The 17058-nt window shown below is 34.6% G+C and overlaps 1 protein-coding gene across 1 annotated transcript; it reads left to right on the top strand.

Annotated features, from left to right (window-relative positions):
• The first annotated feature begins 785 nt into the window (after positions 1-785).
• LOC107654307 (carbonic anhydrase 4-like) lies at positions 786-17052 on the top strand. Its single transcript, XM_016441332.1, has 8 exons — positions 786-906; positions 9550-9594; positions 9707-9871; positions 10547-10692; positions 12895-12987; positions 13084-13150; positions 14449-14612; positions 16310-17052. The coding sequence occupies exons 1-8, from the start codon at positions 846-848 to the stop codon at positions 16487-16489; spliced, it is 921 nt and encodes a 306-aa protein (XP_016296818.1). The 5' UTR covers positions 786-845; the 3' UTR covers positions 16490-17052.
• The last annotated feature ends 6 nt before the right edge of the window (positions 17053-17058 follow it).

The following is a 17058-nucleotide window of genomic DNA, read 5'->3' as shown; positions in this document are numbered from 1 at the left end:
TCATGTGCTGGCAAAGGACCAGCATAAACCAGCATCCCAGCTTCAAAACATACCTAACCAGCATATGCTGATTTTTTCAACAGGGAGCACAGTAAGATTACGGCATATTAATTGTGTGATAAGATGGGAGGCAGTAAAAGTAAAACAATAACAATAATTCAACACTTCGTAGCCTACTTCCTAACAGAATTGTCCTCATTTTCTAATGATAATTACCCTGACACGCCGGAACAAAAATACTGTAGGAATCATTATTCAGGATTTCACCAGGAATAATCCAATAACGAGTGCCATTTCGGAGGTTATTCATGCTTTGATTAACGGAATTACAACTTGGAAAAATAAGTAGGCCTATGCTAATAATAAAAATACAAAGTTTGAGATGACCTGTGATTGGGCAGGACTTATATTTTTGTCATATGCTGCCACATACAGTTTATGTAAACTATAAATTGATTTGGATAAAAAAAAAATGCATCTTCCTACTGATAGTAGCCTATGCATTATCTTTAATTTAACTTACAATAGCTATACTCACAATATCATACACATAGTCTTTGTCACTGTAATGGCATTTATCAGATCTCACCATTATAATGACTTTAGATAGATAGATAGATAGATAGATAGATAGATAGTCTTAGTATTTAGGAATAATGAGCATATTTAATACATAACGTAGCACGGGTGTGATGTGATGCTCTCGTTACTAGAAGAATGTGATGGGAGGGGCCAGCAGACTCCGTCCTGTCCATTGATAGATATATTACTATATAAGAGACGATCACACTCTCAAAGGGTCACATTTGGTCGAGTCTCATTGCTGGAGTCACAGGACTTTCACAATGCGGTGTCTGCTTTCAGCTTTTCTTCTGCCACTGATTCTGCGCTCATGCACCGGTGCAGGTGAGTCCAGCACATTCATGATCTACTCAGTGCTGCTGCTGCTGCACTGGTGCTTTATGCATCATAATTCAATCTCATTTACATCTCTACAAATCTAAGTTTTTCAGTGATTTGAGGGTAACATCAATTGATATCAATAAGGACATGTCGCACTGATCAGATTAAATTTACCGACTGACCTCAGATCTATATAAAATGTATTCAGTAATAGCTAATGTGCATCATTTAAAGGTGAACAGACTGACTCTTGTGTAAAACTCCCGATTAGTATTAGCTACTAGACATTTACATATATTTGCAAACAGTTAAACCTTTCTGCTGAGTCTTTTTTTATGCGCAAAACACTCTTATATAATGACATGTAATTTCAGTAAAAATTCAGTAAGTCTCAAGCTTTTCAAAAGTAGGAAAAATGCATGATGCTTTTTTAAACGTTTTTTCATCTTTATTTATTTGTACAGTTTTGACTATATTCACAGTTCACGAACAATTTTATTCAGAACAAACTAAAGATGATCCATTCATTAAAACGCAAGGCACATTTTTGTATTTATGTATGTTATGTATCTTGTAAATCGCACGTATAATATTAGCTTACCTTAGGCAGACTGTCAGAGAGTTATTAATCTATAAATTTAGAAGAACCTTCACTGTCTTCTGACGCACGAACCTTGAACCCCTTAAAAAAGTCTGTCAGGGAGAAAAAAATCAATCCTGCGCATGCACTACTGCCTCGTTTTCTGAAGGAAGGAGCATCTTTCTTTCTGCTCAAGGACACTCGTCCCGTTCCTGATCCGTATGTAGGACGAGCTCCTAAAATCCAGAAGTGTTACACGAGGACTTTCTATAGAAATGTTCCGTGCGTGATCTGTTCATCCGAATTTGTCCTTTGGCGCCCTTTGTACACTAAACCAAACGTCAAAGACCTTTCAAAACGCTACGTTTTTGTGATATGACATGTAAATGAACACTAAAGTGATAAATAATTACAGTATTTGGTTTTCAGTAGCAAAAGGCGCACTGTTGCTATGGTTACCTCCAAAAAAAGAGGAACGCGATTTCTGTTTCTGTTTCTATTTACCGCTAGATTAAAATATGGTAGCTGAATTTGTCATGTTTTGTTGTTATTTATAGGCATGAAAAACAATAAAGTGATAAACAATTACAGTATTTGGTTTTCAGAAGCAAAGTTTTCGATCGGCGCACTGTTGCTATGGTTACTTCCAAAAAAAGAGGAAAGCGATTTCTGTTTCTGTTTCTATTTACCGCTAGATGAAAATAAGCGAGTTTAATTTGACATGTTTTGTTGTTATTTATAGGCAGGAAAAACAATAAAGGGATAAATAATTACAGTAGTATTTATGATTAGATTTTCAGACGCCAAGTACTCGAGCAGCTACTGTTGCTATGGTTACCACCAAGCGATTTGTGCTAGCGATCGTCTATTTACGCATTCTAAACTGGTCGTGATTTGTGGTTATTGAAACGTTTGAAAAGCTAGTTGAAAGGTACCAAAAATAATACATTTTTGGGACAGCTAAATGAACACTAAAGTGATAAATAATTACAGTATTTATGCTTCTTTTTTTTTTTTAAACGCGAAGTGGCCGAGAAGCGTATTGTTACTATGGTAATCTTGACAGACGAAGGCGATATTTGAGCCCGGTCTCATGAAACTGCGTATAAATAGTACGCCAAATAAAAATGAAAACTCGTGGTATTGATATGCAAAAATTGACTTTGGCGTGCATATGATACGCACGTGTTTGGCGTGCATATGATACGCAGTTTTCACGTGCATATGATACGAAATTTGTTAGCGTGCATATGATACGCAGTTTTCATGTACATATGATACGCATCTACCCCACAACCCTAAACCTACCCATCGCGTAGCATATACACGCCAAAGTAAATTTTTGCGTATCAATACCACGAGTTTTGTTTTTTATTTGGCGTACTATTTATACGCACTTCCATGAGATCGGGTTGGATATTTCTGTTCGCGAGCGTTTATTATAAACTTGGTTTGGTTTTTCAAACGTTTGAAAAGCCTGTTGAAACATACAAAAATAATAAGTAACCTACATTGTGAAGATTGACAGATTAATTCCAGCGGTGCCAAAACGTATTTAGACAATGAAGTCACACTTAAAAACGTCTCAGTTGTAAATAATCGACAAATGATAGCTTAAATACATTAAAACACAATCTCCTGCTTTGATGTTAGATTTCCTGTTCTCTAGGATCTAAGACATTGACACATTTTTTGTAAATCTACTTTGAAATGACGTGTAGCCTATTGTTGAAAAGTGCTATACAAATAAAAATGACTTGACAAAAGGAAGTTTGTTCAGCACTCCAAACAATAGATGAAGTGTTGAAAATGAGGACAGTCGGCATTCAGTGACTTTGTGTTTGTTTGATAATATAATGTGATTAAAACCTTGAAAATGACGACATTAGTCAAAAGATCGTGAAGCATTTGATTGATATCATTTCTATGTAATGCAATGACATTCCGACATTTTTAAGTGTGACTTAAGTGTCCAAATATACTTCCTAGGGCAGCCGTATGTCAATAGGCTTTATGTCTCCATACAAGAGCCAGTTTAGATACACGAACAAATGTTTGGTTCTGTATAGAGCATACAAGCAATCACTTTAATCTACATTACTATCCGTCAGTTATTTGTAATGCACTTAAGTTAAAGAAAGCTCTGCAGTTTCATTGTGGATTCATTGTGCTCTTGATCAACACACTTACTGTATCACAGCTTCAGTCTCTCTCTGGAGTAACCTGAGGTGGAGTGAACTGTAAATGACTTTTAATTAAAGCATAGGCTATGCTAAATGGCAGCTAACTAAATTAAAGGTCAATAAATGTCAATATGGTTTACAGATGGCACCTTAAGTGGTACTAATGGAGCCAGTGGGAATATTTACATGAAGAACTGCTGAAATACTGGCGCAACCTAATAAAGAAAGAAAGAAAATGTACAGAATGCAATGCTGTAAACCTCGCCACCTACATATCGGCAGCTTCCTTCTTAGTGCAGCTTCTTAACCCAAATGACTGATTTGAAACTGTCTTCAAGTAATTTTTCCTCACGTGAAATTCATGATTGACACAATACATGCTTTACAATAATACAATGCAAATATTGAGGTTTTCAGTGCAATATAAAATAAACAAAATGCACAATGCACTTCTAATTTCTCTCAAATGTATCTGTGATCTTAAATGGAAATGTTTACTCTACAAAAATGCATTTTGGGATTGTTTAACCACAAAAGATTCCATGCTACCTTAGTAATGAGTTTATCGTATGAGGCAGCATAAGTGAATGCTGCCTAGGTGCACTGCAAAAAATAAAAATTTATTTATTTAAAAAAATAATAATAAATAAAAAACAACATATTTTCAAGCGTACGGTTCATAAATACTACGAAATATGAATTACTCGAAGCTACTTAAAAACCCATGTTAGACCAAGAGAATTTCCTCCAAATGTTGTCCCAACTAGTCAAACACAGCTATTTGAACAAAGAATTGAAATGTAACAATATTGCTGAAATGTTAAGGGTTTGTGAGCTCCCAGCATGCATTGCAGCATGAATTGCAGCTATTGTTATTAATGGAAAATTTGCCTTGCCTTAATAAATTTATTGGCTAAATAAGGCATTTTGCATCTACTGAACAAACAAACTCAAACTGACAAAGCAAAGTAGTGTTATCTCTGTTTTACAGTGATGTGCAGCTCACTAGGCTTTGGAAGATAATGTGTGAAAAGCAATAAATATGAGCTAAACCTCAGCAAATGTGTTAATCAGCAGCCTAAATGTAGTCATGTTGTATAAAATGTGTTTACTATGGTCACAAGTAAGCTAACCAATCAAATCATGAGTGTTTGCACTATTGCCGCCCACTTTTTCCAGCAGGGTTGGTTCTGAAAGTATTTTTTTTCCCCATAGGGATTTTTTTTAAAACCTCAGCAAATGTGTTAATCAGCAGCCTAAATGTAGTCATGTTGTATAAAATGTGTTTACTATAGTCACAAGTAAGCTAACCAATCAAATCATGAGTGTTTGCACTATTGCCGCCCACTTTTTCAGCAGGGTTGGTTCTGAAAGTATTATTTTTCCCCATAGGGATTTTTTTTTAATTCTTCGTTAAAGCATTATAAGCCATGAACCGAACCAACCAGCTATTAGGTGAATTACAACATTACAAACTATGAAATATATGCAAAATATTTTGACAGCATTGTGAGACTCGATTATGGCATTTGCGGTGTTCACGGAGTGGGCGGAGCTCTTTTGACAATTTCCTCGCAGTGACTTTCTGATTGGTGGAATTTTCTGTACGGAATCATGGGTAATGTAGTTTTTCATCACAAATTTTTAAAAATAATTAAAAAAATAAGTTGAAATAATGTAGGCTGACAGCTTCAACAAACGCAGATACCATAGATTAACAACCTCGGATCTAAAAGTAGGTTATAAGTTATCGTTAAAAACCCATTTCCCATTTTTTATTTACTTTTTTTTCGATTTAATTTACTATTTTTATTGATTGTAACCTTTTATTTAATATCTTCTAAGACCGTCTGTTTCTGGTCGGTTTGAGAATAAAAATGTTTGTTCTTGAGAATAAAAAATAAAAAGAAGAATAAAAAATAACAAAACATTAATTCATACATATTTATTTATTTATTACCTTCTATTTAATATCTTCTAAGGCTGTCCATTTCTGGGTGGTTGTTCTTGAGAATAGAAATAAATAAAAAGGAGAATAAAAAAATTACAAAATAAAAATAATTTATTTAGATTTACCCTTTTATTTAATATCTAGTTCTTGAGAATAAAAAAAAAGAATTGTTCTTGAGAATTAAAAAAAATAATATAAAAAAAAAAAAAAGTAAAAAAAAAAAAAAACATTTATTTAGTAATTCATTTATACATACATTCATTTTTATTGATTGATTGATTGAACCTTTTATTTAATAACATCAGTCTGTTTCCAGTGGGTTGGGGAGGGACTGAAACTGTCTCTGCACAAATAATAACGTGTTCTTAAGAATAAAACATTTATTTTAAAAAATCTATTTCCTAATGGAGAAAATGAATGGAGTTTTATATCTGGAATAAACTATTGCACTTATTATGGTCATCCTAAAGTGCTTCTGTGAGGGAAATAACATCATGTGCATTCTGGGTAAAGGCATTGAATTGGTTTCAATGGTTTGCATGTTTTTCATAAATATTGGATTTCAGAGATAGGGTCAAAATATTTGTGAGGTGGAGACATGCGTCTCCATTGTGAAATATTAATAAAATAAGATTCGTCTGTATGAGATAACGGAGACAGATAGAGCGCCGGACCCTCGACTTGTGTCTGTCCAGCTAACAATAGAAACGCAATTCCTGTGTATTAGAGGTATTTGAATGGCAGAGAATAACAGCTTATGATGGAGACGTGGGAACAATACTTTGTGAGGGAGCAAAACAAAACCAGTGAACAATCGGGGAAGAGTTTCATAAACATGAAATGATAAATTTGATTAGATTGTCACTAAAAATAAGTTTTGTGCCAAAGCAGTGAACTATTAAGCTTGATGGGGTCAATCGAAGTGTAAACGATGAAAAACTAATGCCCTTCCATGAAGAAATATGATCAAACTAATAATTTAAAGGGAGGAAATTTGACTACTGTGCTTCTAGGCATCGATAAAGCCTTTGAAAACATTTTTTGTATCCATCTCCTGACTTGTGCCTGTCCACAGCTTTATCCCAGAGATCTTTTGACAGTGCCTTGCCACTCATAGTTGATTGTTTGCTTCAGTTGCACTACCAAGGACTGAAATGCTCCAGGAAAGCTCTTTTCATGCTGAGCTGATCAAAATGAGCACAGCTGATCACAGTCGAAAGTCACATGGCTTTGTGTGCCATTGAGAAGCTGCACCTGATTGAGTTTACAAGTCATTTTTAGGAGGAGGTGATCCTTATCCCAACTCAGTGATTCTGTTTTTTATTTTTATTTTTTTATTACATGTTGGTGTTGTATCTGTCACTTGGATGTTATAATACAGCTGGATAAAAACTAAAACTGTGTCAGCATAAATCTGTTTGTTGTGAAAACAATTAAATATATTATTAGGTTAAAAAGTATTAACATGGTTAAAATATGACTAGCTGTGCAACAAGCAATATTCAGTTAGTTAAACAAACTGTATTTATTGATGATATGCATTTAAAACCCATTCAGGTATTCACATTAGCATCACATTAAATCTATTAGTTTATGTTAAACCTGTGTAATGCAAATGCATGGAAATTTAATGTGCAATTCAAATACATTAATTGTAATGTGTTTTTTTATTATTTTTTTATTATTTTTATTTTTTTCAGGCACAAATTCTCAGAAAAAAATTTATAAAAAATATATAAAAATCTCAGATAAATGTATAAAGAGATGGTAAAAACAAGACATTTTAATTATTTTATTTTAGGCAGAATTTGTTGTTTTTATTCTATATAAATCATCACAGTGTTTAATGGATGTGAACATGCAAATTGGCTGATATTCTGATTAAAAATGGATATTTAAAAATAAAATGTTTTTATTGCACACTTAACAGAGCCAAATCTATTAAATATGATCATTATCTAGTTCATTATAACAGTAATAGGTCACTGAAACACACAAATCACATGCAGAATGAAGTGTTTTGTTCGTTTTTAACACAAAGACACTTACTGTCATTCTTTCCTTTAATGAAATGTTTTGTCATCAGTGTCAATACAAGATCATATATGAGCTCATTCTGACAAAGAGAGCAATGAAAGGTCACCAAATCAATTTATGAATGAATAACTTCTTTGCGGAAGAGAAACATCACTTGCATTAGCCAAGAAATTACCTTCCTCAATTGTGTGACATGTATTTTAACCTCACTTTCTCTTTAAAGGGGTCATATGATGTTGCTAAAAAGAACATTACTGAAACGCGTCGATTTTTACAAATCTCATCGGTCGGAAAAAGCGAGGTGTGCTCTGATTGGCCAGCTATCCAGTGCGTTGTGATTGGCCGAATACCTCAAATGTGAGACAGAAATGTTACGCCCCTCACATACTGTGATGCCGTCTCCCGGCTGGAGCGACGAGAAAAAAGCATGAAAACCCATTATAAACGAGGCATTTGTTGCATCCAGTGGGGACATAATTACGGATTATAATGACTTATACTGTCTTTTTACACGTTGCGTTGCATCTCGCCGCGTAAACATAAAACCATGTCTGCATTTGTGATCGGAGAAATGACAAACAAGCGCTACTCTACACTGTCTTATCTATTCACAAACAGCTTGTAACACTCCAAAGAGAAAGGAAAACTTGAAATCGCATCATATGACCCTTTAAAGAGGTTTGGCCAACTTCCAAAGTCGTTTTAGATCTCAGCAATGTCTCAAATGTGCAGCAACATCTGCAACTGAAAGTCAAAGATCTCGATATGAACTCAGACATTATCCCGTTAGTTACTTCTGTTAAGAATATGAAGATAGTTTTGTCATTATCAACAATTCTCATAACAATTCAATATAGTCTGCGCTCATTGTGAGCGGCAGGGAGGGGCTTTCCTGTTGGACGAGTGAATAGAATGAAGTCATTAGAATTAATAACTTGTTTAATACATTAGCGGTCAAAAGTTGGGAATGATTACCATTTTTTTATGTTTTTGAAAGAAGTCTCTTCTGCTTATCAAAGGTGAATTTATTAACTCAAAAATACAGTAAATACAGTAAAATTGTGAAATATTATTGCAATTAAAAAAAAACTGTTTTCTATGTGAATATATAGTAAAATGTAATTTATTTCTGTGATCAAAGCTGAATTTTCAGCATCATTCCTCCAGTCTTCAGTGTCACATGATCTTCAGAAATCATTCTAATATGCTGATTTGGTGTTTAATTACTATCATTTATTATTGGTGTTCAATTATTACATTGATTTTGCGTTTCTTATTATTATCAATGTTGAAAATAGAAATATTTTATAACATTATAAAACTAATTACTGTCACTTTAAAACTATGTAATGTGTTATTTTTCCTGAATAAAAGTATGAATTTATTTTTATTTTTCTTACTCCAAACTTTTGAATGGTAGTCTATCACTGTTTCCACATAAATATTAAGCAGCACAACTGTTTTCAACATTGATAATAATCAGAAATGTTTCTTGAGCAGCAGAATATTAGAATGATTTCTGAAGATCATGTGACACTGAAGACTGGAGTAATGATGCTGAAAATACAGCTTTGATCACAGAAATAAATTACAGTTTACAATATATTCACATAGAAAACAGACCTTTTAAACTGAAATAATATTTCACAATTTTACTGTTTTTACTGTATTTTTAATCAAATAATTACAGCCTTGGTGAGCAGAAGAGACTTTAAAAAACATTTAAAAAATCTTAATTATTCCAAACTTTTGACCAGTAGTGTATTATGCCTAGAAGATCTATTATGATTATTGATTAACAAAAAATTCATAAAATTGATGAAAATCAAGCTTTAATGCAAAATTATCAAAATAAAGCATTTCAGTTTACTAACTCATCTTTTATACTCATACAGACTGGTGCTACCAGACACAAGTGAGCTGTGAATCCCACTGTAAAGGTACGTTGAGTCTCTATGTGCCGTTTCTGTCTCTTAATGTGCCATTATAGACACTTTGCTCGTTTACAGTATCTAAACTAAATCTAACGTAACTTCTCCATGTTGCTCTAAGGACCAGACCGATGGAGTGAAGTCAGTGCAGACTGTGGGAAGAACAGACAGTCACCAATCAACATAGTGACGAAGAAAACCAAGCTGGACGAGCGACTGACGCCTTTCAAATTTACCGGCTACCAGACCGTATTCGACAGCACCATGAAGAACAACGGCCACTCGGGTAAGACAGCAGCTGAAGACAAAAATTAAACTAATCTAGTCTGATGTAGAGCATGTAGCTTGAAATGTCTCGTTTGTTATGCTTTGCTGAGCTCCTTAAATGTTTTTGATTGATTTTGATTTGGAGAAATGAAGCATTTACAGCACTCCAGTCCATCAGTTAACATCTGGAGAAGACAAAAGCTGAAACAAATCCATCATCAAGATGTTTTAACTAAGTCCGTAATCCATAATAACGCTTCCTCCAGTGCAAAAGTGGTCTGGTCTGAATCAGGAGAGAAATCTGCACAGATCAAGCACAGTTTTCAAGCCAAAACAACTCTAAACAAATATGTGGCTGGAGTTTGATGTGAGAGAGACAACAGGAGATGCACTTTTTCACTGGAGGAAGCGTTATTATGGATTATGGAAAAGTGTATTTTAGTTAAAAATGACTTGATGGATTTGTTTCTTTTCACTTCACAAGTCATTAACTGATGGACTGGAGTGGTGTGGATTACTTGTGGATTATTGTGATGTTTTTATCAGCTGTTTGGACTCTCATTCTGACGCCACCCATTCACTGCAGAGCATCCATTGCTGAGACACTGATGCAGTGCTACATTTCTCCAAATCTGATGAAGAAACAAACTGGTCTGTGTGATGCTGGACTGTAATGTTGTGTTTTCCATCTCAGTTCAGGTCAGTATACCCATCACAGCCACAGTGTCTGGAGGAAACCTGGGAGAAACGTACAAGGCCGTGCAGTTTCACCTCCACTGGGGCACCAACAGTGGTCCTGGATCTGAACACACTGTCGATGGAGAGCAGTATCCTATGGAGGTGCGAACAACACCCTATCAATGATTTACACCAGCCTGCAACAGATTCACTGAATGAAACCCAACACTCGTTTCTTCCTAATTTTGTGCTGCTGACTCCAAAAAGAGTGTCTGTTTTGTTCGAGTTTGTCACACTTTCTCACAAAATATGATGCATTTTGTAGCATTTTTGCTTTCGACAACCATATGTAAGGTGAAGAAGTCTTGTATTCTCCCTCAATCAGCAGAAAAACACCCCAAACACACGATTCCTGTCTGGATCTGAGCCACATTACAACTGTATGATCAATTCTCAGCCCATTTTCACATGCATGATGTTATTTTATGCCTAATCCTGATATCAAGGTTAGAATTATTGTCAGTCACAGAAGAAAATGCATGTTTTCTGCTATATCTTTGATGGTTTTATTACATCCAAACAGTGACAGAAAATGACATTTTGTGAAGAAAAAAACTTATTTTGCTTATTTTGTAAAGTTATTTGACATTAAATGGATTATTTGAACCTTATTATTAGTCCTTTGCGGAATGTAAGTTAAATAATACATTTAATAAGATAATAAAATAATATAATATATTTATTTATAATATATAAATTATATTTATAAAAATCAAATAATTTTATTTTATTCATTATTAAAAACAATATTAATTAATTATATATACACACACGCACGCACGCACGCACACACACACACACACACACACACAGAGAGTGACCTTCAGTAATATTAGCACTCTTGGTAAATATGAGCAAAGGTGGCTGTGAAAATAAATCTGCATTGTTTATCCTTTTAATCTTTCATTCAAAAAAAAAAAGTAAAAATCCCAAAATTCTAACCTATCACTGAAGTAAAACAACTGAAAGTGGGGGGAAAATCTCATTATGAAACAAATAAGTGGGGGTGAAATAAATGCTTTCTCTAGTTCACGTTGGCCACAATTATTGGCACCCAATTATTGCAACGTCCTTTTCTCAAGAGAACAGCTCTGAGTTTTCTCCTATAATGCCTGACGAGAGATCAGAGAGCATGCCTTCACACAGAATCTCTCCAGATGCTTCAGATCCCCAGCTCCTTCTCTTCAGTTCACCTCACTCATTTTCTACACTGAGACAGCCGTGGCAGAAGCTTCATTTTGTGCTCAGTGACACATTTTTGTGTTGATTTTGATGTTTGTTTTGGATCACTGTCCTGATGGAAGATCCAGCTTTGGCCCGTTATAAGATTCCTAACAGAGTCAGGTTTAGATTTTTTTTATCTGTTGGTATTTGATAGGATCCATGTTGCCATGCATCTGAACAAGATGTCCAGGACCTCCGGCAGAAAAATAGACCCACAGCATTAAAGATCCAGCTGTATATTTAACCGTGGACATGGGGTACTTTTATCCCTGTTTGCACCAAATGCATCTGGTGTGCTTGCTGCCAAAAAGCTATTTTTTAGGAGCATAGAAGCCAGTCCCGTTTGAGTTCCAGTCGTGTCTGATAACAGAATATGCTGGAGTTTGTTTCTGGATGAGCGAGGAGAATTTTTCTTGAAACCCTCCTGAACAACATGTGGTGAGGTTTTCTGACCCCAAGACTCAACTAATCTCTGCGATTCTCCAGCTGTGATCCTCGGAGAGTCTTTGGCCACTCAAACTCTCCTCCTCAGCGTGCATCAGGACGATATAAACACACGTCCTCTTCCAGGCAGATTTGTAACATCTTTAGTTAAATTGAACTTCTTAATTATTGCCCTGATGGTGGAAATGGGGATCTTAAAGCCACTTTCTATTTTGTGAAGCTCAGCAATCTTGTTCTGCACATCAGAACTATATTCTTTGGTTTTTCTCTTTGTGATGGATGATTAAGGGAATCTCCCCCCCCCATGTTCCATTGTTTTATATCAATGATAGGATAGAATGTTGTGAATTTTTTGAATTAAAGATCAAAAGGATCTTCTGAATTAAAGAAGAGAAGAGAATTAAAGATCAAAAGGATAAACAATGCAGATTTATTTTCAAAGCCGCCTTTGCTCATATTTACTAAGGGTGCTAATATTAGTGAAGGGCACTGTATATATGCTCATTTTTATTATTAGAAAGTTTTTATTTATATATATATATATATTTTACTTTTATTATTATTATTAAGCCAAATTATAATTTTTTTGCAAATAAACAAGAATATGTATTATTATGTATATTACTCTCTCACCAGCTGCATATAGTGCACATGAAACAAAGACACAACAGACTTGAAGACGCACTCAGAGATCCTTCTGGAGTCGCGGTGCTGGGATTCTTCTACGAGGTATGGAACGCTTGTGCTTTAAAATCAAGAAATATGAGTTTGTTCGGTTTGCTCAGAGATGACTTTGAAAAAATCAACATTGCTTCTAACTTTCAGGAGTCGAGCAGCGCAAACAGAAAGTACGATCTCTTCACACACGGCCTGCGCAGCATCCAGAATACAAGTAAGAAAACATCCTCAATCTGAGCAGCATCTCTGCAATACTTCAGGAATATTCCATGATATGTGACATGCTGTCGATCAACACAGACAATCATTTTGACTTGGTCTGAATATGTGCATTTGTATATTTTAAACATCTATGCATGGTGCTCTGATTCTTTACTCTATTTAAATCACTGTGAATGCATTGTCTGCATTGATCAAAAGCATGCTGATCAAGATGAATCCTGGAATATCCCTTTAAGAGTTAAGTGTGTCTTGTTTTCAATGTTCAACTAGTTTGTGTAAGTTTAATATTCAGAGACTCAGTAGTCTGACTTCCTGAAGAGTGAAACACTGACGCTTTCATAACATTGATCTGTTTGTTTGAGCGACATGACATGCCAGATTATGACTCAACCAATGACGCGAGCTTGAGGGACAATAGGACTATCTGGAAACAATTGTTATCTTTATTTTTCATTATTTTGTTCCGCTTGGTGCTGTTAGTAGCAAAGAAATTGCACACTTTTAATTTGTGAAATTAGTTAACATTATTTTAAATATAAAAACATCTTTGTCATTGTCCTCCCTAAATAACATCTAGGGAGAAATGAATTCAAATGAATTTTAATAAAATAAAACAAATTGCAATCTACATGGAAACTTAATAGATATTTTTAGACAAATAAAGCTAGATATAATTACTATAGACTAATACTAACCATAAAAGGAAACTTTATGCATTTATAGAAATATTTAAAAGTACACTATCGTTCACAAGCTTGGGGTCAGTAAGATTTTTTAGTTTTTGAAAGAAAGAAACAAAGGCTTTTATTCAGCAAGGATGCATTAAATTGACAGCAAAGACAATTATATTGTTACGATTTCAAATAAATGCTGTACTTTTTAAATGTTTATTTATCAAAGAATCCTGAAAAATAAAATGTATCACGGTTTCCACAAAATATTGTGCAGCTCAACTGTTTTCAACATTGATAATAATCAGAAATGTTTCTTGAGCAGCAAATCAGCATATTAGAATGATTTCTGAAGATCATGTGACGCTGAAGACTGGAGTAATGATGCTGAAAATACAGCTTTGATCACAGGAATAAATTACATTTTAACATATATTCACATAGAAAACAATACTTTTAAATAGCAAAAATATTTCAACATTTTTGCTGTATCTTTAGATCAAATAAATGCAGCGTTGGTGAGCAGAAGAGACATTCTTCAACAAATATGCTTCCCTGAACACACATTCATGCGCTCACATCACACGACTGTCTGAATAACTCTTTTTCATTTGCGCAGATGGAAACACGACGCTCCATAAGATCTCTCTGAATCAGCTCATTCTGCCTGAAGCCAACATGACTAACTATTACCGGTATGACGGCTCTCTAACCACACCGGGCTGCACGGAGGCTGTGGTGTGGACGGTGTTTGAAAACCCCATTCCCCTCGACAGAGAACAGGTGCGACTGAAGCTGCCTTCATGCCATTATCTTCAATACATAAAACTGTAGTCGTATTTAAACTCAGAGATCATTTTGATTCCAGAGTTGAATGGGCCATAAACTTTAAACATGATGGAGGAGAGAAGGTTTTATTCGTTTTTCTCACAGCATCTACATTGCTATCTCTTGCCGTTACAGTCATGTATGTTTACGTATATAAATAACCATTTTATGCACATTTCATGTATGAAAACAGCATTTATTTGACCGAAACTTCAGAATCTAGATAGTACAGTGAATTATACAATAGTGTGGGTGATGTTTATATATATATATAATTTATATATTATTATATTATTTTTGTAATATACTATCAAGAAGTTTAAATTAATATTTTTATATTTCACCATCATTTTTTATTTGATTGTCATATAAAATAGTGTTATTTTAGTATCAAAGTTGTATTAATATATTGAATTAGATTTTATTTTTATATTTTCCACTTTTTTAATTTTTATTTTAGTTAAAGTTTTAGTAATTTTGTTGTGTGTTTTTGTCATTTTTTTTTATGTCTTTATAGTTTTTATTGCTTTTTTATTTCCGTTTTAGTTTAGTTATTTTAGTACATCGAGTTTAAGTAAATGAAAATGAGAAATGTTGCTTTGGCAACTAGCTGAAATAAAATATTTAGTTTTTTATATAAAATGTAAAAAATACAAAATGTTTTGATTTATGGTTTTAATTTCAGTTAGCTACAATAACCCAGATATATAAACAATATATAGTTTAAATTAATAGCAATATGTGTCCCTGCAGCACAAAAGCAGTCTTAAGTCGCTGGGGTATATTTGTAGCAATAGCCAACAATACATTGTATGGGTCAAAATTATTGATTTTTCTTTTATGCCAAAAATCATTAGGACATTAAGTAAAGATCATGTTCCATGAAGATATTTAGTAAATTTCCTACCATAAATATATAACTTAATTTGTGATTAGTAATATGCATTGCTAAGAACTTCATTTGAACAACTTTAAAGATGATTTTCTCAATATTTAGATTTTTTTGGACCCTCAGATTCCAGATTTTCAAATAGCTGTTTCTCAGCCAAATATTGTCCGATCCTAACAAACCTTACATCAATGGAAATATTATTTATTCAGCTTTCAGATTATGTATAAATCTCAATTTTGAAAAATTGACACTTGTGACTAGTTTTGTGGTCCAGGGTCAAACACACACACACACACACACACACACACACACATATATATATATATATATATATATATATATAAAATCTGTGTACAGTATTTTGAGAGTGTAGTGAGACACTAAAGAGTTCTTTTGGCATGATTTGCTTGTTTAGATTTATATTATTTTGCAGAATCATGGGTAATGAACAGTTTTCAAAAGGAATTCCACCAATTCTTTAAATGATAAGTCAAAATAATACTAAATGACAGCTACAACAAAAGCATATACCATCGAATAATAACCTTGTAGCTCATAGTAGGTGTGTTTTGAAAGGTTAACAAGTTATCTTTAAAAATGAAGAAAATGAATGGGATTTTTACTTCAGGAACCGACTGTTGGTTCTATTATGACTTCAGAAGTAAGCATTTAAAGGGCCAGCTGACCCCAAAAACTGAACTTCCTGTCATCATTTTGAACCTGCATGATAAACCTCTGATTATTATGTGTCTTCAAACAGCTGCGGGGTTTTTCCACCCTGAAGTTCCACGATGGGAAACCAATGGTGGGAACGTTCAGACCCGTTCAGCCGCGTAACGGACGCGTGGTTTACCGGTCCAGCGGCGCAGCAGTCGCCGCCAGCGCCGTCCTGATTCTGGCCTGCATCAGCGCAGCGCTCGGCCTGTCCCGTCCGAACTAGAGCGAGACCGAGACCGACCCGTTACCGGCACACAATCAACACAATGAGTTCTCAGCCAATCAACGGAGCAACAGAAGAAAACCACACACAAGCCGTTTCTACAGGATACTAGAGTAGTTAGTGTAGAAATTTGACCACAGCAGTCGACTGCATGACAAGTAGATGTGAGTTCATAGCTATCAATAGGAGCTGGACTAAAGCCACTCGGACTTTCTGTGAAGGTCTGACGGGTAATAAATGCATGACCTTTATCTGATATAGACATCTGCCAAAACACACACACAAACACACACACACACACACACACACACACACACACACACACAGGCTATATTTACGAAGGCTTTGATGTGCTGGAGATGTGCGTTACTTACACACACAGCGATGATCAGTACTCTGCTGGTGAAAGGTCACAGAGGTCAAGGGTGAAAGGTCACAGAGCCGTGAGAATAGATCAGAGAGAAACCCAGCTATAGCAAACACACACATACATTTACATTAATTCTGTTGACTCTTTCATAGTTTGTTTCACAGTTGAGTTTAAAAGAAACAAACTCGCTTCAAATGAA

Source organism: Sinocyclocheilus anshuiensis, unplaced genomic scaffold (genome assembly GCF_001515605.1).
Source record: "Sinocyclocheilus anshuiensis isolate Anshui unplaced genomic scaffold, SAMN03320099.WGS_v1.1 scaffold163, whole genome shotgun sequence".
NCBI classification, from domain to species: domain Eukaryota; kingdom Metazoa; phylum Chordata; class Actinopteri; order Cypriniformes; family Cyprinidae; genus Sinocyclocheilus; species Sinocyclocheilus anshuiensis.
Note: the sequence above shows the minus strand (reverse complement) of the source record. Positions and strands in the feature narration are given on the sequence as shown.